At 48.0% G+C, this 23,593-nt stretch overlaps 1 protein-coding gene across 3 annotated transcripts; it reads left to right on the top strand.

Moving 5' to 3' along the window:
- Positions 1 to 1,402: 1,402 nt before the first annotated feature.
- Dynll2 (dynein light chain LC8-type 2) lies at positions 1,403 to 19,321 on the top strand. 3 transcript variants are annotated; one of them, XM_059271479.1, is made up of 3 exons: positions 1,403 to 1,510; positions 16,339 to 16,477; positions 19,010 to 19,321. In XM_059271479.1, the coding sequence occupies exons 2-3, from the start codon at positions 16,346 to 16,348 to the stop codon at positions 19,145 to 19,147; spliced, it is 270 nt and encodes an 89-aa protein (XP_059127462.1). In that variant the 5' UTR covers positions 1,403 to 1,510; positions 16,339 to 16,345; the 3' UTR covers positions 19,148 to 19,321. The 3 variants fall into 3 exon arrangements, with proteins under 3 accessions (XP_059127462.1, XP_059127461.1, XP_059127463.1); XM_059271478.1 differs by lacking the exon at positions 1,403 to 1,510 and adding an exon at positions 12,831 to 12,984; XM_059271480.1 differs by lacking the exon at positions 1,403 to 1,510 and adding an exon at positions 13,758 to 13,891.
- The last annotated feature ends 4,272 nt before the right edge of the window (positions 19,322 to 23,593 follow it).

Genomic DNA, 23,593 nt, shown 5'->3' with positions numbered 1-23,593 from the left:
CTGGGACCATATTAAGGTGGAGAAGTCAGGGAGAGGTTTGGGGTGAGTGGGTATGGATGGGGTGGAGATGTTGTGTTCTGAGATGCCTTAACTCCTTCCCCAACTGTGTGTGTGTGCTTATGAGTACATGCACATGTGAATGTTGGTGCACATGAATGTGGGTATGTATGTGAGCCTTGGGTATCATTCCTCAGGAGCCATCCACTTGTTTGTTGGGACATGATCTCTCCCTGGTACCTGGGACCTGGCAGTTGGTTAGGCTAGGCAGCCTGTGAGCCTCAGGGATCTGTCTATCTCTCCCTCCTCAGTGCTGGGATTACTACTCTATTCCACTATGCCTGTTTCTCACACACCTGCTGGAGGAGGACTCAGGCCCTTATGCTTTCGTGGCAAGCACTTTACTCTCTCCAGCCCCTGGACATGTGGTACTGATGGAGAATCTACGATACAGACATAAAAACTGATGTTCAATACTCACCTGTCTAATTGTGTGACTGGCCACATGGCCACTCAGAATAAGCAAAAACATCCATCAGTCTACTTTATAGCTGTGTTGGCCTTCTTACTAAGTTATAGTTGGTGGCGTATAAGCACATGTGGTATGACTGTGGAAAACTGTCTCTAAGGACAAAGCATTCTGGAGTCTGAGCAGCCATCTTGGATCATGAAGTAAAGCTGAGGGTGTGAAGGTGGCAGGAAACCAGAAGGGTCCTGAGACCCTGAGACTAGGGAGACATTACACCAGACTCAGACTTAGCACCTCTGGCCTCCTTTAATCTAAAATTGAAATAAACGTCTAAGGGTTGGAGAGATGGCTCCATGGCCAAGAATGGGTACTGCTTTGTTAAGAACCTGTTTGGTTCCCATCACTCACATTAGGAAGCTCACAACTGTCTGTAATTCAAGGAATCTAGTGTTCCCTTTGGCCCCTTCAGGTATCTGCATTCATATTGCAGCATGTGTGCATGTGTGCACGCACAAACACACACTAATACACCAATATGCACATTTAAAAATATATTTTTTAAAAGGACACAAGGTTTGCCAGGCGGTGGTGGCACATACCTTTAATCCCAGCACTCAGGAGACAGAGGCAGGCGGATCTCTGAGTTTTGAGGCCAGCCTGGTCTACAGAGTGAGTTCCAGGACAGCCAAGGTGACACAGAGAGATCCTGTCTCGAAAGCCCCCTCCCCTACAAAAAAGACACAAGGTCCTACTTTATTTGAACTGTTGGACATAGAATTTTCCTCTGCTCACAACTGGACGTAATTCTGGTAAATATAAAAACATCCAATGGTCAGTTAAAACTGACGAATCTAAAAGACTGGTCTGGGAAGACTGTCAATAGACTTGAAGTTACCAGTTGATGACTGGCTAGGAAACCATGGCAACGTGAGATCACTAAGGAAGAGAACAGGGTCCAGAACAGAATTCTGAGGAGCACCACATTTGAAGGATGGGCAGAGGAAGAGGAGCCTGCAGAGGAAACTGGAGGGAGTAACCAGAGAGGTAGGGTAAAGCCAGGGCAGCGCCGGGTCACAGAAGCCCACAGAAGGGAGGGAGATCAGACAGGAACCTGACTAACAGTGGAGAAGGCAGGCAGCCATTTTTGCTGGCTTCTACCACCATGGAGCCCCAGAAAACAAATTTCGGTTTCTGCTGTCTCTATTCCTCCTGGGTTAGCTTTCTGAAACTGTGACAAAATCCTGTAGTTATCAACTTACAGCAAGGAAAGGTTTGGTTTTTTGGCTCATGTTTTCAGAGATTCCAGTCAGTTGGTTCTGCTGCTTTGGGCCTGTGCCAGTCCATGGCAGGAGCGTGTGGTACCTCATGCAGTCAGGAAGGGGAGACAGACAGACAGACAGAGGGGGTGAGCCAACCAAATAACAATGCTCTTTCCAAGTAGTCCCTCCAAGAGTGCATCCCGGATGACCTAACCTCTTTCTACGAGGTCTACCTTCTAGAGTCTCCACTACCTCCTAACAGCTCCGGGGGTTGGGCACCAAACCCTCCACATGTGGCCCTTTGGAGGGGCGTTCAAGATCTAGGCTATAACTCCTAAGGAAGGTTCATCATGGCACCTCTGTGCTCAGAGCCCTGCAGTAGGTTCTTTAGGATTAGACTCTAGCTCCTCGGCTCATCCTTTGGCTCCTGTCAAGGTCCGGCTCTCGCCTCTCATCCACTCTTTTCCTCTGCACAGTGCGCTCCTCATGTATCTGGCTTCCACCATTCCTTGCTTGAGTCCACGTGCTTCTATCTGAAGAACGTTCCTTTCCCCCTAAACCCCGTCCACTTTTTATATCAAATGTCAGCTCTTCTGCTCCCCGGTTCTTCAGGCAAAGTGGTTGCCTCCAATTCTGTGCCTTCCGAGCACTTGGCTTATTCCTAGTCACATGTCTCAGTGGAGTCTCACCTGTGTTGATATGTATGTCTCCAACTATCTTGAGAACATGGGAAAACTAATATTGCCAAGCTGGCAGTACTTCCCAGATTTAATACAATCCCCATTAAAATATTAACTAGAGTTTTAAAAAAGATTTATTTTTACTTATGTCTATTTGTGTGCCTATGTGAGTTTATGTGCACCTTATGCATGTAGGTGCCTTTGGAGACCAGGGTATGTGTGATCCACTGGAAATAGAGTTCTAGGCAGTTGTGAGTGGCCTGGTGTAGATGTTGTGGACTGGTCCCCTGGAAGAACAATAAGCATTCTTAATCACCGAGCTATCCCTTCACCCCCCTCAACTAGAGTTTCTAATATAAACTGATAAATTATAAATTCAAAAGACCCAGAATGGATCAGTGGGTTGTGTTTGTGTTTGAAATAGTGTCTTTCCATGCAGCCCAATCTCATCTAGAACTCTCTATGTAGCCAAGGCTGGCCTGGAACTCATGCTCCTTCTGTCTCAGTCTCCCAGGTGCCAAAGTGTGCACAGCTAAGCCTGCTCTGCTTCCCCCAACCAAACCCTGAGAAAGGCAAAGCTGGGGGAGCCCATTGGCTGCTTAGTAATGGAAACAGTTCAGTGACAGCAGAAGGGCCAGTACTAGGTCAACGTATTGAAGTACGTTGGAACTGACAGTCCAGAAGTAAACTTTTACATTTATAGTCATTATTTTTGACAAGGGTCTCAAGACAGGTCTTTTCAGCTCTTCTCAGTTAACGACACAGGATAACTGGATATCACATCTAAAACAAGGATATAGACCCTACCTTACATGCGTATAACAATTCACCCAGGCCAGGTCTTTTAAACATAGCACTCAGGAGGCAGAGAGGTGGGCAGATCTCTGTGTGTTCCAGGCCAGCCACGACTATATACCCTGTCTAAAAATAAATGAATAAATCAGATCACTGACCTAAAAACGGAAGCACTAAAACTCTTAGAAGAAAATACAGGAGTAAATCTTTGTGATTTGGGGATCACATGACATGATCTCAAAGCATAAGTGGAAAAGAAAACACAGACATGTTGCTGCTTTGTCTTTTTAAAACTCTTTGGCTCTTTGATGCACCCACTACCCAGCTCCCAAATAACACATGGGGTCTTATTCTTTCTTATGAATGTCTAGCCTTAGCTTGGCTTGTTTCTTGCCAGTTTTTCTTAAATTATCCCATCTACCTTTTGTCTCTAGGCTTTTACCTCTTTGTATTTCTATACATCTTTTCTCACCTTCTTATTCCATGTCTAAATGGGTGGCTGACCCCTTCTTTTCTCACCCCTCAATCCCTCTTCCCAGATTTCTCCTTCTATTTATCCTCTCTGCCTGCCAGCCCCACCTATCCTTTCTCTGCCCAGCTATTGGCCGTTCAGACCATCAGGTGTTTTAGACAGGCAAAGTAACACAGCTTCACAGAGTTAAACAAATGCAACATAAAAGAATGCAACACATCTTTACATCATTAAACAAATGTAACATATCTTAAATTAATATTTCACAACACAGACAAATTGTATTTTGTCCAAATTTAAAACTTTTGTGCTTCAAAGTACTGTCAGGGAACTGAAAATAAAACTCACAGAAAAGGAGAAAACATTTATAAACCATGGGTCTTAGGAGGGTCTAGTATCTAGAATATATAAAGACTACAAGGAGGCTGGAGAGAGGGTTCAGAGCTTAACGGCACATACTGCTTTTCCAGAGGACTTGAGTTCAGTTCCCAGCACTCAACATCCACATCAGGCAGCTCACAACCACCTGTAACTCCAGCTCCAGGGGATCCGACTCCTCTGGTCTCTGCAAGCACCTGCACTCACATACAGAGACACATAATTAAAAGTAATAAAAATAATTTAAAATACATATATCTCAATAAGTTATCATGCTAATAATCCAATTAAAAAATGGATAAAGGATGTGAGCAAACATTTTTCCAAATGAGATATACAAATAGTAAACACATGAGAAAAGATGATGAACACTGTTAGCTATCAAAGAAACACAAATGAAAAACACAATGAGATACCACTTCACAGCCATCAGACTGTCTGTAACATTGACAGGTGGTGGTGGTGCGCACCTTTAATCCCAGCACTTGGGAGGCAGAGGCAGGCAGATCTCTGAGTTTGAGGCCAGCATGGTCTACAGAGCTAGTTCCAGGACAGCCAGGACTACACAGAGAAATACTTTCTCAAAAAACAAAACAATTTTTTTAAAAATTTTAAAAAGAGGTTACATAATTTGTCCAGCAGATAAGCCTGATGACCTGAGTTTGATCCTGGGTCCCACATCATAGAAGAAGAGAATTGACTCCCACAAATTGTCCTTTAACACACACACACACACACACACACACACACACACACACACACACACACTTACACACACACACACTTTTTTTAAAAGTCCAATAATTAAAATGTGGTGTGTGGTACACGGCTGTAATCCAAACACTTGGAAAGTAGAGGCAGAAAGATGAGAAATTCAAAGTTATCCTTGGCAACAAACATAGTTTGAGGCCAGCCTGGGCTACATAAGACCCTATCTCAAAATTAACAAATACATGTATACATACATACATATATGGCAGGCTGTGGTGGCACACACCTTTAATTTCAGCACTCAGAAGGCAGAAGCAGGCAAATCTCTGTAAGTTCCAGTCTACCCTGGGTTACATAGTGAATTCCTGGCCAGCCAGAGATATATGGTGAAACCCCGTCTCAAATAAACAAACAAACAAATAAATAAAAACAGATGTCAAATAATAAGTCTTGATGAAGACATAAAGAGACTGGAATCTTCTACACGGCCTGTAGCAATGTAAAATGGTATAGTTGCTTGAGAAAACAATCTGGCTATTCCTCAAAAGGTTAGCATGAAGTTGCCATAAAAACCCCAGCAATTCCACTCCTAGAGAGAGGGGAATTCCATAACCAAAAGAAATGAAGACTTTAGCCACACTACTCTTTCTGGCAGCCTATTTATAAGAGTTAGAAAGTAGCAGGGCAGCAGTATCGCACGCCTTTAATCCCAGCACATGGGAGGCAGAGCCAGGCGGATCTCTGTGAGTTCGAGACCAGCCTGGTCTACACAGAGAGATCCAGGACAGGCACCAAAACTACACAGAGAAACCCTGTCTCACAAAAAACAAAAAACAAAACAACAACAACAACAACAAAAAGTTAGAAAGTGTGATGAATTTCTTGCTTAGCATGGTCAAGGCCTTAGGTTTGATGGCCAGAACAGAAAAACTCAGATGTCCATCAACGATTGGGAAAGCAAAGTATAGTATATTCGTTCAGTGGAATCACTGTCATAACATAAAGTACTGGCTTACACTTTAACATGCAAACCTGAAAACATTTTCCTAGCAAAATCGCCATAAAAGAGCCCATACTGTATGATTCCATTGATATGAAAGGTCCAGAAGGAGCAAGTCCAGATTGGTAGAAAGGAGGTTGGCAAAGATTGGAAAGGAATGGGAGAGTAACTGCCAATGGTAATGATTCTTGTTGTTGTTGCTGTTTTCAGACAGTTTACGTAGCCCCTGGTTGTCCTGGAACTTGCCATGTAAACTAGGCTGGGTTTGAACTCAATGATCTGCCTACCTCCCAGTGCTAAGATTAAAGTCACGGGTTACCACACCCAGAAGGTCTTCTCTTGGGGGTGATGAAGAGTTTTAAATTTTGATAGGGTGCCAGCTACAAAGATAGATGAATACATATTTATTTGTTTGGTTTTTTGTTTGTTTGTTTTCTGAGACAGGGTTTCTCTGTGTAACAGCGCTGACTGTCCTGTAGACCAGGCTGGCCTCGAACTTACAGAGATCTACCTGCCTCTGCCTTCCAGTGTTAGGATTAAAGGCGTGCGCCACCATGCCTGGCTGAATACATATTTAAAGTCACTAACTTACGCACCTTAAGTTTTTTTTTTTTTTTTTTTTTTTTTTTTTTTTTTTTTTTTTTTTTTTTTTTGATGTTAGCTTTGGGCTGACAAGATGGCTCAGTGGGTACAGGCACCTGTGGCCAACCAGGACACCTGACTTTAATCTCCGCGCCCCATATGGTGAAAGGCGAGAATGATTCCTGCTACTTGTTCATGTATTAGGTTTCTATAGCTGTGAAAAACACCATGACCGAAAGCAGCGTGGGGAAGAAAGGCTTATTTCATTATTTCTAGGCACCAGTTCTTCACCGGAGGAAATCAGGGCAGGCATGGAAGGCAGGAACTAAAGCCGAACCGAGGAGGAACACTGCTTACTGCCTTGCTCTCCATGGCTCGCTCAGTCCGCTTTCTTAGCACAGGGCCAGGGGTGGCACCGCCCACAGTGGGCGGGGCTGCCCCGCATCAATCATTAATCAAGAAAATGACCCACGGACATGCCCACAGGCCGAGGTGATGGAAGTAACCCCTTAATTGAGGTTCCTTCCCTCTTCCTAGGTAACTCTAGTTTGTATCAAATTGACAAAAACTGCCCACTTAGCCTTCTGACATCCACACATGAGCACTGTAGCATGGGCTCACTCATGAATAAATGTGGAAAAAAAGAAAGCAGGGCTACCTTATGTTGAAATGTAAAATAGGCCTCCATTTTCCTAGTGAAAAGATCCCCCCCCCCCAAGGTCTTTGCTAGCTTAACTACATTTTAGTATGCCTGACGAATCAAAGTGTTTATTTTCAGGTTGGTTTGTTTATTTGGTTTTTATGTTTTTCAAAATTATCCTCAAAAGAAGGCTGGGGGTGTGGCTTAGTGATAGACTTCTTGCTTGGCATGGGCAAGGCCTTGGGTTTGATGCCCAGAACAGAAATTTTTTTTTTTAAAGTATCTCAAACAAGGAAGACGGAAGGGCTAGGGATACTATTGAGCAGAGCACTTGCTCGGCATGTGTGAGGCCCTGGATTCAATCTCCAGCATTGTTGAGAGAGAGAGAGTGTGGGGGGGGGGGGATTGTACAAATCTCTCTTTCTCTTTTTTTTTAGTTTATCGAGACAGGGTTTCTCTGTGTAGCTTTGCGCCTTTCCTGGGACTCACTTGGTAGCCCAGGCTGGCCTCGAACTCACAGAGATCTGCCTGCCCCTGCCTCCCGAGTGCTGGGATTAAAGGTGTGCGCCACCGCCCGGCCTGTACAAATCTCTTATGAGCCCATCTCACTGTTCCCGTCTCACCCTGAGACTGAGGATAAGAAAGTGTGTATGTTTTCATGACAGTAAGGACAAGGTCTCCCTTATCATGATTCATAACCTCTCCCTCCGTCTCACCCTCCTCTCCTCTCCCTTCTTCTCTATCTCTCTCATTCTAAGAAAGGGTTTCATTTTGCAGCACCATTGGGACCAGAACGCACTATGTAGCCCAGGCATACCCTTCTCCAGTTTCCTGTAGCCTTTGAAGTGATTTACCTGATAAAGGGCTTGGCAAATGACTTCTATCACCTCCACAGCCTGTGGTCTGGACCTGTGGGTGACTCATTCAGCTGGAGTTTACCTAAGGATCCCAGTTAACCCGTCAGGAGAAAGTGAGGAGGAAGTCGGTTTAGAAATCAAGGCTGGACTTTCCCCAGTGCTGACAGTGATTTATCTTAGCTAGCAGTTTGTTCTGGGCAGGCAGAGCCCAGTGTAAACAGCATGCATTGCTGGTTCTGGGAGAGAGAAAACAGGAGCCTGGACACCTGGAAGAGGAGGTGTGTTCTTCCACTTGTGCTTTTCAGCCGCTGATGGGCATGCCCAGTTTACCTAACACCTAGGAAAACTTCCCACTGCTAACCATCAGGAACTGTGTTAGGTCCTTCAATATACACAGAACTTTCACGTGACCCCCTAGCCTCAAGAAACGACAGGCCGACCTAAGACTGACAAGTTTAATAGGAAGTGGTTAGTGATGAGCTCTGGAAATTACAGAGCCCACAACAGGTACACATCCCCTGTGAGCTTTGGGGAAGGAAGGCATCTTAGATTTAAGAGTAAGCCAGGAAGGAAAGCGAGCCAGGAAGGAAAGGGAGCGGGGAAGAGCTAGTTGAACAAAGATTGTGGAATCTGCATGTGGGAAATGCAGGCAGCTGAGGTGTTAGAGGAGCAGCAGGCATGAGATGGGAAGTGTGGGGAGACCTGGCAAACAGAGAGGTGTGTGTGTGTGTAGAAGGAGGGGGGGCATGCTATGGAAAAGGGCAAAGTCCTTATTCTGAACAGGAAAGAGATGTCTGCTGTAGATTCCTACTGTAGAGCAGACCATTGGGGGTCAAACGATCCTTTCACAGGGGTTGCACATCAGAGATCCTCCATATCAGCTATTTACATTACGATTCATAACAGTAGCAAAATTACAGTTGAAGTAGCAATCGAATAATTGTATGGTTGGGGGTCATTATATTCTTAGGTTTTGTAGAAAATAAGTGAACTCGAGGGGCGGTGCTGATGCACGCCTTTAATCTCAGTGCATGGGAGACAGAGGCAGGTGGTTATCTATGAGTTTGAGGCCAGCCTGGTCTGCATTAGGAACTGTATTAAAGGGTTGTAGCATTAGGAAGGCCGAGAACCACTGGGCTAGAGTAAAAGGCAAGGAACCAAGATGTGATGAGTAGTGAGTGGGCTGGATGTAAGGCATTGGAAAAGCAGCCAGGAGGAGAACATGATGGATATGCGGTGGGTTTAAGAGGAAGATGCGAATCCAGGGAGGTTCCCTGCTTTCTGGCTTGTGCATGGGGCTTTGAGTGGAGATAAGAACTACAGGGAAGGGAAACAATGTGATGACAGCTAATATTTGCCAGCTCCGTGGACCAGGCACTTGGGTTTTCATGCATTTCCCCCCTTAACTCTTTAAAGCAGATATAATTCCCAATTTATAGATGAAGAAAAGGAAAGTTTGTGATCTGAATAGCTTGGCCAAATCTGCACATTTCACAGCTTTGAATGGTGGAAAGAAAGGGGTTAGAATCAAAGGAATCCATTCCTGGAACAACACTGCTAACCATCAGATGTGGTGTGTGTGTGTGTGTGTGTGTGTGTGTGTGTGTGTGTGTGTGTAGAGTCTGCGGGGTCTGTGTGGAGAAATCTGAGGATGAGAAGAGCGTCCAGGTTCCAGGCCATAGTTAAAAAACATGAATATGGGTGAAACTTGTAAGTTGAGGGTTGATCTGAGGACCCCTGAAATCAAAACAGACGGAGGGTTAAGGGCCCACAAACGAGACAGAAATCAACCCCTTCTAAGTCAAAAGACATGACTGATCGCAAAGAAACAGGAAACCAGGCAATTTCAAAGAGCCTTGGCAAAGAGACATCTACCAAGTTCGGGGAATATATTAATTACCATAGTTGCAATGCTGCCTAGTAATTATCTTAGGTAGTAAGCATTTTGCATAAATAGCATTAATTAGTATAGTAGAAGTTTCCTAAACTCTGTTCCTGGAGATATTAATGTTTGGGCTAAAAAAAAAAAAAAAGAACTTTAAACTCAGCACATGGGAGGCAGAGGGAGACAGATCTTTGTGAGTTTGAGGCCAGCCTGATCTACACAGTGAGTTCCAGAACAGCCAGAGCTACGTAGTGAGACATGGTCTTAAATAAAAAAAATGAAAGGCTTTGGAGGGGGCTGAGGAGCTAACAGCACTAGCTGCTCTTTCAGAGGATCTGGATTCAATTCCGAGCGCCCACATGGCATTTTACAGCCATCTCTAACTCCACTTCCAGGGCTCTGACACTCTCTTCTAGCCTCCATGGGGACCATGGCCGAGAGCCAAGTCCCTCCTCTATACTTTTAGCTCACTGTTAGGTGGCACAGTAGTCTAATGGCTAAGGTTGTCAGCACTTGGGACAGGCTGGGCTTAAATCTTGCAGATGACCGGCTGGGTGACTTTAGGCAAACTACCGACCTACACTAAGCTAACAGCAACTCACCCAAAGCGGGACAGTAATAGTTCACCTGAAAACCAGTGTAGTGTGGTAGAATAGAATGTCTTCCATTCGAAACACTTAGAACCTGCCAGAGTGAGGGCTCTAGACAGGTTAGTTGTTATCTATAAACTATATTACTGTTTGGGAATCAAACTCAGGGCCTTGAGCATGCTGGGCAAGTATGCACTCTACCACTGAGCTACATCCCCAACCTTAAACCTTAAACCATACTGTTTTAACAAGTCTCATCCAACACACACACACACACACACACACACACACACACACACACACACACTTCAATACCGAAATTTCTGAAGGGCCACACGTCTTAGTTTAACTTTTGTTGAGAGTTTTATCTTCTATTTCCAACCCATTTTAATCCACAGTAAGAATAATTAATCTCTCTCTGCTCTACTCCAGGCAAGAGGCACAGGGAGAACACACTAGGGTCATCAAAGCTCATAATCACTTTTGTGCACCCTGGAAAAGGTCATTTGGTGGAATGCTGGCCGGCCTGTATCAAGACATGCCAAGAAGCAAGTGTATGCCATAGATTCGTTCCCACTTGCTCTCTCCATTGGATGTCCTTGGGCAGTGAACATCTTGCACAACCATACATCACAGTTGTGACCTTCAGACCTTAGAAGGGGCTGGAAGCTAATGAAGGTTGGGGAAAGAGGGTATTAGCTCTCTTTCTCCAAGAAGTCCCTAAGTGTTACTCCACAAAAGCCCCAGGTGGATGATCCATCCTCTAGCCCCTCCCCACATGTACTCCACCCCTCATTCATTAACACAGGCTTACATCAGAATACCCCCTGGATGTAGGGATACCCCAGGCCTTTGCCCGGTTGAGTCCCTGACTGAAGATGGGAAAAGACAGAGCTGTGGAATGCAGAAACCCGAGGGGATGATTTTCCATTTTGTCTGACACATAATGAATACTCAATTATGATACTCCCAAGCAGGGCGGGCTAAGGCCAGAGCAAGTCCAGAGCAAGTCTGACTTCTCACTCACGGTTTAGGTCAGGGGGGAGAAAAAGATGGACACGGGAGCTGTGCCAGGCAATTTGCTAACATCCAGAGTGGCCAGAATGTCTGACCTCCCGCTGAAGGCTCTATTACGCACACCCTTTAGATAGACCCTTTGTGAATCAAGGTTTGGGAAGAAAAAAGACATTTCCTGGTGTCTGTCTCTTCTGGGTTGGAATACCATGAAAAAAACCTTGGAGAACAGAACACACTCACACACATACACATGCACACCCCACAGTGTCTCCTGCCTGAAGTTTTCCAGTTGTAGCCCAAGGGAACTGACCTGGCAAGGGGTCTGAATCTGTGTACTGTCTACTTTTTTTTTTTTTTTTTTTTTTTTCTGAGACAGGGTTTTTTGATGTAGCCCTGGTGGTCCTGAACCTCGCACTGTAGACCAGGCTGGCCTGGAACTCAGAGATCCACCTGCCTTAGCCTCCCAAGTGAGTGTTGGGATTAAAAGCGTGCGCCACCAATGGATGAAGGTTTTAAAGACACCTCAGAGCTCATACCTATAAGCCTTCCGTTCAGTTCCTTCTGGTCCTGTTTAACTGGACAAGTGGGGATGACTGACAGCTGATGGTTCTCACCTCTATCCCCAAAGAACCCAAGGGCCATAAACTGCAGCGGCTGTACCTCCACTGTTTTTGAAGATAGTGGTTAGGGTCCCAGCTACAGGTAGGGAGAATGGCCATGAGATTCGTGAGCAAAGGCTGAGCTAGAAGCAAGAGACCTTTCCAGAATGTGAGGGCAAGGGGGGCCCTTGAGGACTGCTTATGCCTTTACCATGGGGTTTGGCTGTTCTGCTCACAAGTGTCAGCCGAGGCAGACAGCGTCCTGTGTTTTCCTTCATCCCTGGTGGTTTCTGTCCCCTCCCCGCCTCTTTCCAAAGTTGGGACCTGGAGGCCTTCTTTTCTGAGTCTGAGATCTCCACCCCTCCACTCTCCCGTTCTCCCTTGAAATCTGGGGTCTCCACGCCCCCCTTCTCTCTCCCCCTTTCTGGGCCTCCTCTCTTGATACCTCCCCAGACTGGCCTCTCCAGGCTTGGGCCGAGAGAGGTGGTGGTGGTGGTGGTGGGGAGGGGGATCGGCATGCTCCTTTCTCCTCTTCCAAAGGCCCCCGTGGCGCCCTCCCCCCGCCCCACCTCCTCCAGCTCCCCTTCCCCACCCCCTCCTCCGCCCCGAGGCATTGTGGGAGGAAACAAGATGTGGAGCGAGAGCGGCGCGGGGAGAAGCCCGCAGTGCGGGGCCGGGCGGGCGCAGCCAATGGGGAGCGCGGACGGCGGCGCGCGCGGCCGGGGGGCGGGGGCGGGGCTCTATTTCAGGGCCGCGCGTCGGCCGCGCTCAGCGGCGGAGCGGAGCGGGCGGCGAGAGCGCACCAGCGGGGACGGACGGGCGGGCGGGCGGGCTTGCCGGGCGGCGCGAGGCGGAGCGCGGGCGGCCGGGGGAGCTCGGGAGGGCGGACGGCGGCGCGAGCGCTCGGCTCCGGGGCTGCGGGGAGCAGGCGGACACCGCGGCGGCAGTGGCTGCTGCTGCAGGACGAGCCCAGGGGACACCGCCCCTGCCCCGCGCTCTGCTTCAGCCCAGCGCTGCTCCCCAGGGGCCTGTGCGGACTCGCCCTGCGTGACGGTGAGCCGGGGGGGCCCCCGGGGCCAGTCCTACCTACCTACCTACGCCCTGCTCGGCCCGAGCTCCGGAGGCCCCCGCAGCCCCCCGGGGGAGCCCGCCCGCGGTGCGGGGAGGCCTCTAGGGGTGTGAGGCGAGCGGGTGGAGAGGGCTCGGGAATGACGCGGCTTCTCCCGCCGCCGCCGCCACCCTCCGGGGCGTCCTTCCTGCAGAGAGAGGTCGCCCGGTCACTCCGGCGCCGCTCCAGGCCTGGCGCGGGGAGGGCGGAGGACTGGCCGCGGCCTTGCGGACCCGGCGGGGCGGCGGATGCGTCTCTTTCAATCCCCAGATGCTGCTGCCCTTCGTGGTCGCTGCCCTCTGGAGGACGGGATGGGGGGTGTGTGGGGGTGTGGGTGGGGGTGTGGGGGGTACGGCCCCCCTGGAAATCCAAAGCGAAGCGATAACGTTTGTACATGTTAAGGAATGGTGCAAGGCAGCCCGTGGCATTTGGAGGCTTGGCCTTTTTTTTTTTTGTCGCAAGACCGGGGACAGGATGAGAACTGTCCTGGAGTGTTCCTTTTCGTTTTCACAGGAGCTACTGGCTCGTGACTCAGGAAGCTGGCTTGGGGCCCTTTGGCCATCTTTTTATCTGGAGGCCCAGCTGCCCCCCCTCTCCACTCCCCCTCCCCCGGGAAGGAAAGGCTAGCTGGGCATCCAGCTCCCTCTCCTTTCTCTCTGGCACCTTGGATAGGGGTTGCTGGGGCTCGGCCTCACCTTTCTGCGACGCCTGAGGGGCCAGGGGTGAAGAATCGTGGCATTGTAGTCACAAGACCAGCATTATGTAATCGCAGGCTCTCTCTCGGAGAGTAAAATAGCTTTTAATTACTGTGACAAAGTTGATCCTTTGGACTTGAATGAGGCAGTGAAGCAGGTGAGCTTTTTTTTTTTTTTGGCAAAATGGTGCCAATTTCATACTTCGTTGTCTGTAGCCAGGCTCCACCCCCAACCTCTGGATTTGTAAACAGTGCCCCCTTCTGAGTGGTAACCTGGAACAGGCCACCGGGTGACATTGTTGTTTCTTCACTTCTAGAAAGGTCTAGACACATCGATGCCTTTTGCTTTGCTCGAACCTCATGGAGATCGCCCCGTTTCTCTCGTTCCAGCCATTGTTTTTAAATGTGATTGTTTGCCCAAGGTCATAGAGCTAGTCAGCCTTGAACAGCAGCATCTCTTGACCTTTTCTTCACCGCCACAGATTCCTTGAAGCTCCAAATTTTCTCTGGGGTAAGGGGTTGGGGCCTTCTGATCTAAACACTAGCCAGTGTCTGCTTAAGTGGAAGAAGTCTTCATTTGACAGTGTCAAGCCAAGGTGCCTTGGGTTCAGTCAAGGGTTGCCTTGCCTGGCAGCCGTCATGTGTACATTCTGTGCATTTGGTGTTCTGAGTTCTTCTCATCTCACCCAGTGGGTAGTGTGGACTCAGATAAGTAGCTGCTTGGAACCATACCAGGAATCTCTCCCGGAGTAGTCAGGCTCCGTTGTAGCCGGGTGTCAGGCTGACTCAGGGGATAGCATCTTTTTTTTTTTTTTTTCCTCCATTGGGCTAGACCACAGCCAGTGGCGCTTTTGGACTTGAGGTGAGGGGAATCAGTACTGCTGTGTTTGATGATGGGACTGGTCAAGGACAGGGGCAGGATTCTGTGGCTCATTTCATTTGTTACAAAGTAGCTCACATAACCAGAGGCTGCCAGGGTAGAAGGGTCCATGCAGGATCAGCTTGGGAACTCTGGTTGCCTGCTGGATGGTGAATGTCATGACCCAGAAAGCCGGGCCGTGAAACAAGGCTATAAAAATATTAACAACCTTTTCCTTAGTCCTCACATGTCAGCGGCGCACCCTCTTCCATCCCCGTCCTCGGTCCTGTGTTTTTATTGGGTCTCATGGTAGCTGAGGCTGGCTCTGAATGCCTGGTCTTCCTACCTCTCTCCCCTCAAGTGTTAGAATTTCAGGTGTGAACCACCACACCTGGCCCTGTTTTTATTTAAGGGAAAGTTCTCGGCTTTCCTGTCAGGATAATAAGATGTTTCTCCAACTTTTCCCTTCATTAATGCTTTTGGAATGAATAAAAATAATTTTTACATGAGGAAGCAAAAATTCGGAGAAATGACAAATCATTGTTGGGGCTGTGACTAAATTCTGGAATTCCACAATTATATTGCACTTTAAAGATTGAACATGGTAGTAAGGAGAGTGGAAACGAGGAAGGATGGGGTGTGATGGCATGTGACGGATTCTCTAGTTAGAAGTGTGCCAGCCCCCAATAATTAAAGAGGTCATGATTACCTCTTTGCCACTAGACCCTGTGTATGAAGCTCCTTTTTTTGTACCAAAGTGGAGTTGGCCTTTTTTTCTATGAGGAGACAGTGAGTATTTTATATTTATTTAGGCTTTGGGGGCAGAATAGTCTTTAGGACTCAGCTCTGCTGTTGTAATGTTTTCCTATAAAACTTTGGATTTATAAAAACAGGTGTTGGTTGAGTCTGGCTGATGGACAGACAGCCTTCTTGCACAGACTTCTCCTTGTTTGCAGATGCTCTCGTATAACCTTAGTTAATTCTTAAACAACCTCCAATTGAGAGCTGACCTCATTGCTAAAATGGAAGTAATCGATACAGAAGGCCAGATGACCTCGAGACTTCAAGTGTTCACAGGCAGGACCAGAGACCAGGGACACTAATTTCTAGCAGGTGTTTTCTGCTGTGAGACCAATGATATTAATCTGTTTGGGTGTTAGCAGCTGGTTTTATCCTTAGTGTAACGCTGCAATCCCATTTTCTAGACAGTGGCGTAAAACACACAGGTAATGAACTTGCTGAAGGATACAGTTGGGGTGTAATCGGTGTTGTGCTACAGTTCAGAGTGTGTGAAATACATATCTGTTAAGAGTGAGACCATTTATTTTTGTGTGTTTTTAAAACATGACATCTTACATCTACATTTCTGTTTAAACTTGCCCTGTATTTCCAAGAAGTAAAGACCATATTTCTGCTGAAAGCTTGTAAGTGTCTTACCCCCCCCCAACACCCCCCCCCCTTTTTTTTTGAGATGGAGCTTTTACTGTGTAGCTCTGGCTGGCCTGGAACTTTGTTTGTAGACCAGGCAGGCCTTGAACTCAGAGATCCGACTACTTCTGTCTCGCAGGTGCTGATATTTAAGGTGTGCTCCACCATGCCCAGCATAAGCTTCCTCTTGATGTCTCTTGTCTGTGTTTCCTGTATTTCCACCTTCTGTAGTACTCTCCAGCCCTGAGGCTCCCAACCTCAGTCTCTTGGCCACACTGTTGAGAAGTTGTCAGCTTTACGTTTCTGTTCCCACTGCAGTGTCACCATGTCTGACCGGAAGGCAGTGATCAAGAACGCAGACATGTCTGAGGACATGCAACAGGATGCCGTTGACTGCGCCACACAGGCCATGGAGAAATACAACATAGAGAAGGACATTGCTGCCTATATCAAGAAGGTAAGCCAGGAGCATGAGTGAGGATCGACAGCTGAGCTGCATTGGAGGGGTGGGGGTCGGGGCAGGCAGCCTCTGAGAAACTAGGTGTAGCTCTTCAGACAAAACCCTGCAGCTGTGTAAAGCAGCTGGATTGTGGGGTGATTCTGAATTGCCAAAGCAGTCACCTTAGTGATTCTTGATAAGAGCTCTGCTGACGCTGGGTTAGTTTTACAAATAATTATGTCACTGTAAGGCATTAGGGAAGGGAATACTGTGCAGAGAAACCTCAGCACTAATATTACTGTCCCAGTAATGAGAACTATTCAGTATTCAAAATTAAATAACATTAAATGAATACTGGATGATTCTGAACAGATTTTTAGGGACCTTCATCATTTACAGTGGTGTATCCTTTATAATCCTCATGATATGAACCATTTCCTTTTCCCTAAAAAAGACTTAGGGTCTGCATATCTGCAATATTTACTATTCTCCCTATGTTCTCTTATTTTTAAAAGATTATCTTACGTGTATGAGTATTTTGTCTGTGTGTATGTCTCTGTACCACAGTGCATGACTGATACCTGTGGAGGCCAGAAGAGGCTATCAGAACCTCTGGGACTGGTGTTACAGATGGTTGTGAACTACTATATGGGTGCTGGGAATTGAATTCAGGTCCCTGGAAGAGCAACAAGTGTTCTTAACTGCTGAGCCAACTCCAACAACCCCCTCCCTACATTCTCAGATCTCTGAGTTCAAGGCCAGCTTGGCCTATATGGCAAGTTACAGGACTTGTTTCACAGAGAAATCCTGTCTGGGAAAAGCCAAGGGGGGAAAAAAACCAACCAACCAATGACCTTGAATATTCAGTCTCTTGATTTCTGTAGGGACTACTAGGAAATGATAGAGAAGAAAATCTGTACTGGTTCAACATAGGTGTAGTTTTTTTTTCCTGAATATTTTAAATGTATGGTTGGTTAGAACCCACAGATGTAGAGGGCTGACTGTATAATTTTTATAAAAATGGCTCAACATTAGAGTTCGGTTATTGAAAAATTCCTAAATGGGGCTAGTGAGATGGCTTACTGGGCAAGGGGGGTTGTTGCCAAACCTGGTGACCTGAGTTTGATCCCAGAAACCCACATGGTTGGAAGAAGAAACTGGACTCCTGCAAGCTGTCTTCTGACTTCCACCTGTGTGCTGTGGCATACTCCACCACCCCCAAATAAACAAGTGAATGTAAACATTTAGAAGAAAAAGTCCTAAATGAATACTTGAGTGGAAATGGTTACCACTGAAGAGGCAGCTGAACCAGGGGTAATAGCATGGGCCCCTGATTTCCAGTCAAGACCCATGTGTTTTGTTCTTTTTTTATTTTATATCTTTTATTGTATGAATGTTTTGCCTTCATGTATGTCTGTCTGACACGTGTGCTTGGTCCCTGTGGAGGTCAGAAGAGGGGATTAAGTTGTTTGGAATAGGAGTTCCAGGTGGCTGCGAGCCACTGTGTGGGTGCTGGGGCATTTGCAAGAGTAGCCAGTGCTCTTAACTGCTCTCCATCTCTCCAGCCCCCAAGACCCATGTCTTAACTAGAGGCGTAGGCCCAGTCATTGGTCCTCTAAGCTTTGGACTTCTAAAAAGGATGTATAAGAGTGTGGTGGCAGTATGCATTAGTAGTAAGATGTGCTCAGTGGGGTCTCCAGTTTCACAGAACTTTTGTTCTCCTACCCTTGAAGGATAGAATCAGACATGGAAGTCATGAAAACTTCCCTTTGTATGGAGCTAGGGGTACACAGTCAGTCCTACATGATGTCTTTGCTAGTTCACCCAGCAGGAGAAAATAGACTCATAGTCTCTCAGCACAAGAGGAGGAGGAGGAGGAGGAGGAACCCTTATGTGGCTGGGGTGTGTGTATGTGAGTGAAAGAGAGAGAGAGTGTGCGTGAGTGTGTGATGGCTTTCCTCCTTCAGACAGTCTAGAATCAGGATTGGAGTTACATTTGGCTTTCTTTGTTCCTTAGTACCTCCTGGAATTGTGTGGTGTGGGTGCTTTTAGGAAGTTAGACAAGTATATGGATTGTGTTGAGGGAGGGAATTAGTGGGCATATCACACATGGTGCCATACAACTGTTCCCTGGTACTTCAGTATCCCCGTTTGTTCCTGGGTGGAGTGGTGGTTTAGTAATGTATGAGACAGTGAGTGACCAGGTCCCACTTTCCTGTGCTGTATGACATCCACAGAGTGGGCGGGTCTGGGTGTGGGGCGACTAGAGGATGGAGAGAGGGTCAGGGTGTAGAGTGCTAGAGGCTTGGCAGAGAGGAATAATGGAGCCTTTGTGGCGTTCCATTATTGATGAGGGAGGAGTACCGTTGCCAGTCTTAGACCTGAGCCCTGAGGCCCTGGGCTGGGGCGGCAGGGCTGGGGTTGGACACCGGCCCAGGTGGGTGGGAACAACTAGATACACGCGCTGGAACTGCTGGGAGGGACCCCGTCCCGAGTCGCCGTCCGTCCGCAGCCCTGACCACCCCTCTCTGTGTTTTCTTCCCTGTGTAGGAGTTTGACAAGAAATATAATCCCACCTGGCACTGCATCGTGGGCCGGAATTTTGGCAGTTACGTCACGCACGAGACGAAGCACTTCATCTATTTTTACTTGGGTCAAGTGGCCATCCTCCTCTTCAAGTCAGGCTAGGGGCCGAGGAGAGGGTGTCAGTGGCGGCGGCGGCAGCGATGGCCCACAGGCGGCCTTGCTGGGACTGTTTTGCACTGGGGCCAGCATCAGGAAGTCCTCTCCAATGGCTGTGCTACTGCATGGACTGTATACTCGATTTCATGTGTGTGTCGCAGTAAACAAAAACCAAACTTCTTTCTGTTTAGTTGCCTGGGGAAGAAGGCTGCTTTATGTTTATTTTTTTTAAGACTTTAAACATATTTTTTGGTTGTACTGCACTAGGAAGTCTCTCCCACCCTCCTTTTCTCTTTCTCTCCCTGTATAAAATCAAAGGCCCTCAGCAAAGCCCGAGAGACTAGGAGGCTGAGGGCTAGACCCAGGTCTCTGGAGGTGGAGACCTCACTGCAGCTGCCTCTTCCTGGGGTGATGCTGCTGGAGGAGGGGCCGAGGCTGTGAGGACAGTGGTAGGATTGGCAAGGAGAGGGATAGGAAGTTGGGTGGGGGATTGCTCTAGTACCAGGGAGAATATTCCACTGAACTGTGACTTTATTACGGCTTGGGGCAGGGTGGGTGGGTGCAGTCTTTAAGAGCCCTGAGATGTGTTTGTGGTGTGGGATTGGGGAGCAGACTCGTCTTGCTGTCTGTCTGTCAGGGTTTCTAAGTAAGGGCTGTGTCTTTGTGGGTTCCCTTCTTTACTCTTCCGGTCACCGTGACATGGGGGGCTGTGGGGAGTAGGATTAGCTTGACTCTTCCCCTTTCCCTTCTTCCATCCGCTCCCTGCTTAGCCCTCGGTTCTTCTCATTCCTCAGTTCTCTTAGAACAGCCCTGTTGGCTGGCAAGGGAACTCCTGGTGACTGTAGTTCCTTAGTTAGGTCTTAGCGATCAAACCAAATCAGCGTCCCCTTGATTCTTCCTGTGTGTTTGTGTTCGTCTGTGTGCGTGTGTGGGGTGGGTCTGGGGTAGAAGGGAGGGGAGGGGCAGGATAGGTGGACTCTGTAGGGTGTACGGGGACGTAGGGGGCACAGTTAGTTCCAAGTGGGCTTCTATGTTACCTGTTGGGGTGAGGACAGGTTGGTGTCACACCATCCTCCTTTCCTCAGCCATCTAGTGTGGACACCCTGCTTTGCCCTGTGGCTGGCTGTTCCTGGGGAAGTTTTTGAGAAGGTCACCCAGGACAAGATGGCCATACTGCCATCTGCCCTGGAGTTGGATCTGGGGGCAGGGACAACGCTTGGCTGGTCCCGGCCTCTTGTGGGAAGTGGGAATGGAAGAAGTGAGGGCCGACCGAGAGGGGCTCCTTGGAACAGGTCTGAAATACAGTAACAAGCTTGTGAGTCAGGAGGTGGAGAAGGGCTGTGAGTGGGAGGACCTTCCAGAGAGTGCAAGGGAAACCTCGGCTGTTGTTGACCTGATGGGGTGGGTGGGGATTGTCATTGCCAATTGAGCTGCTGGTTCTAATGAATCACATTCAGAACATGGAGTAGGGTTGACACTGTACGGGGTGGGGAAATCTAGCTCTTTTTTTCCCAGCCCATCCTTGAGGGTGGGGGAAGGCAGGAGAATGTCCCTTCCTCCTAAGCCCTTAGTGTGTGTTGAGCTTTTTTTTTCTCTTCAGTGCTGGCAGGGAGGGTGGGAACTAGTGACTGAGTTCCCTGTTCAAACCTTTCATTGGGTACAAGATTGAATGTTTGATTTTAGGTTTTATTTTTCTTTTTTTTTTTTTTTTTTTTTTTTTTTTTTTTTTGGTTTTTTGAGACAGGGTTTCTCTGTGTAGCTTTGCGCCTTTCCTGGAACTCACTTGGTAGCCCAGGCTGGCCTCGAACTCACAGAGATCCGCCTGGCTCTGCCTCCCGAGTGCTGGGATTAAAGGCGTGCGCCACCACCGCCCGGCCGGTTTTATTTTTCTTAACGAATGTCCAGATGTGTGTTTCTCCCTGCCCTCCAAGACTCTGGCCAGTTGGAAGTGTCTAGTTTTTGTTCATCTCTCATTTCTGGTGCAGGGGCTGAGACCCTGCTACATCTATGCTCTGCATCCACGCCTCTTTTGGACATTAAAGGTCGATTGATGCACTTCTGAGCTGTTGGGGTTTCTTTGGGGGTGTGAGGGGTTGGTTGGCCTGGTGCTGTTGGTGCCACATAGTGGGTGGGGTAGGGTGGTCTTTCCAAAGGTAAAGAGAATGGAGTGTGTGACCAGTGCGTGGTGGAGGTAGGCAGGGCTTCAGGTTCGAAGCTGGTTTGCTGGCTCTTGGGAAGACTGCCTGTGCGACAGTGAGGTACCAAGGGATCAATTAAGAAGGGACTGAAGCCCCCGCCTTGTTGCTCAGCCTTTTCTGGTTAGTAATTGACAGCTGGAGCCTTGAGGTGTGCCAGGACCTCAGTTCACAGTTCAGCTGTGATGATGGCACTGTAGGGCCCAGAGTCGTCTATTTCTGTTCCAAATGACACCCGTGACAACATTACTTACATAGGTAAGTCTGGTCTCATTGTGCAGGACTTTTGGCGACCAGTCCCATCTTGTGGAGCCTGGAAGGGAATGATAAATAGGGCCACATGAGAGGAAGATGGAACTGAAATTCTTGAAGAGGAAACAGCCACTCAAAGCTGCGTCCAGGTGGAGTGGAGAAAAGGGGCATCAGTATCTGCACTCTTTCCCAGGCCTGCGGCTGCCTCTAGCCAGTTGAGAAGGGTCTCGGAGTCAGTTCCCTCCTTCTAGAGTACAAGAGCACTGGGGATGAATGGAGGGTACCTGGCAGAGACAACAGCCTAACAGTGGGAGGAATGTCCACTGTGGTGTGTTGCTGTCAATCCCCGTCCCTGAGCCCTAGGAACCTTTAGCCTAGGCCCAAGGTGTAGCTGTCAGTCTTTGCTCAAATATAGACTCCTGGACATCATGTATAATGGTGTGCCCTCCTCCTACCCTTACCCTGACCACTTTCTGCATCGCCTCTGCCAACCCGCCTTGCTTATTTCTCCGCCCACATCCTCTACTGCTTTATCTTGAAGCATTGCTGAGCCCATCTGTAGCAAGTGCTGGAAAAGTATTTCCTGGCCAGATGGAAACAGCCTTCGCCAGTCATGGCAGCCCCCTTGATGCGGGTCACCTGGCCTTCTGGAAGAATCTTGGAGGGATAGCAAGCTTTAGACCATCTTGTTTGCCAGCTCTGGAAGAGGAATAAGATGAGTTTCCTTTTTAAAACATTGCTCGAGCCCTCAAAAGTGGTCATCCGTCAAATGATTTTTGGGTGAGCGAACCCAATTGTCCGGAACCCACTCAGCTGGTAGCGTTGCCAGAGTTCAGGTTAAGTGGCATGGGTGGCGGGGTTCTCATTGGTACGCCTTAAGGTTTAGGCCTAGCCCTAATCCTCCGTGGATGATTGTTGTGCTCGTAGAGGCCTGTAAAAGGTTGAAGAGGACCAGAGTGCCAGGTTCCTGCTGTGGCCGCCTGTCTGTGATACATGTCTACCTCGGTTAGGCTTTTTAGAGAGCCCAACATGTGAAAACAGTGTTGGGGGGAAATGTGTGAGGTTGTCCTAGCCCCAGCCCATGTCCACTATGCAAATGGACAAGTCGTTTGGCCTTTCTGGTCCATGATCTGTATAGGAAGAAAACGCTGCTTCCCTAAAGTGGATTGAAATGAAGGTGTCTGCCTAAGAAATCTGAGGAGACAGTTCCGGGGGGAGTCAAGATCATTTTCACACACATTGTGCGAGCTTCCCCCCTCCCCACACATTTGCACACATAGAGGGGAGGAAGTCCAGGACCAGAAACATCTAAGGTCACGTGGATGCCAGGACAAGGGGTGTGTAAACTCCGACAACTGATTTACAGGCAGCCTTGATCTTGGTTTGAGGTAGCAGGAGGGACTGGTTTGTCGCTAGGTTCTGGGTCCCCTACGGAACTCTGCTGGTACACAGCTCAGTGGATTTTAGTATATCTCAGACACACACTTGTGCAACATCAACTCCGAAACATACCCTTGAAAGAAACCCTGCAGCTGTTGGTAGTCAATTCCCACTCTTTCAGCCTTTAGAAAATACTAATCTGCTGTGTGTATCCATATGTGGAGCTTGGAGGTTGACACTTGGTGTCTCCACTTTTCTTAATTTTTGAGACAGTCTTACTGAGCCCGGAGTTTGCTGATTTGGCTAGGTTTTCTCCTGTCTCTGCCTCCCCCGTGCTGGGGTTACTGGCATGTGCCACTGCATCTGTTTCTTTTTTTCAATAAAAAATTTAAAAATTACGGTTGTTTTGCATGTATGCATGTCTGTACAACATGTGTATGTCTGGTGCCTATATTGGCGCCCCTGGAACTGGAGTTACAGACAGTTGTGAGCTACATTGTGGGTGCTGGGAGTTGAACCCAGGTCCTCTGGAAGAGCAGCCAGTGCTCTTAACTGCCGAGCCTTCTCTCCAGTTCCTGCACCTGATTTTTTTTTTTTTTTTTTTTTTTTTTAAAAACATGGATCC

This window comes from Peromyscus eremicus, chromosome 8a, assembly GCF_949786415.1.
Source record: "Peromyscus eremicus chromosome 8a, PerEre_H2_v1, whole genome shotgun sequence".
NCBI lineage: Eukaryota > Metazoa > Chordata > Mammalia > Rodentia > Cricetidae > Peromyscus > Peromyscus eremicus.
Note: the sequence above shows the minus strand (reverse complement) of the source record. Positions and strands in the feature narration are given on the sequence as shown.

What these genes read in the sequence shown, in the direction of transcription:
- Dynll2 (XM_059271479.1), top strand. Translation starts at nt 16,346, where the DNA reads ATGTCTGACCGGAAGGCAGTGATCAAGAACGCAGACATGTCTGAGGAC. An exon ending in TTGCTGCCTATATCAAGAAG is followed by an intron (nt 16,478 to 19,009) that starts GTAAGCCAGGAG and finishes TTCCCTGTGTAG; the next exon opens with GAGTTTGACAAGAAATATAA.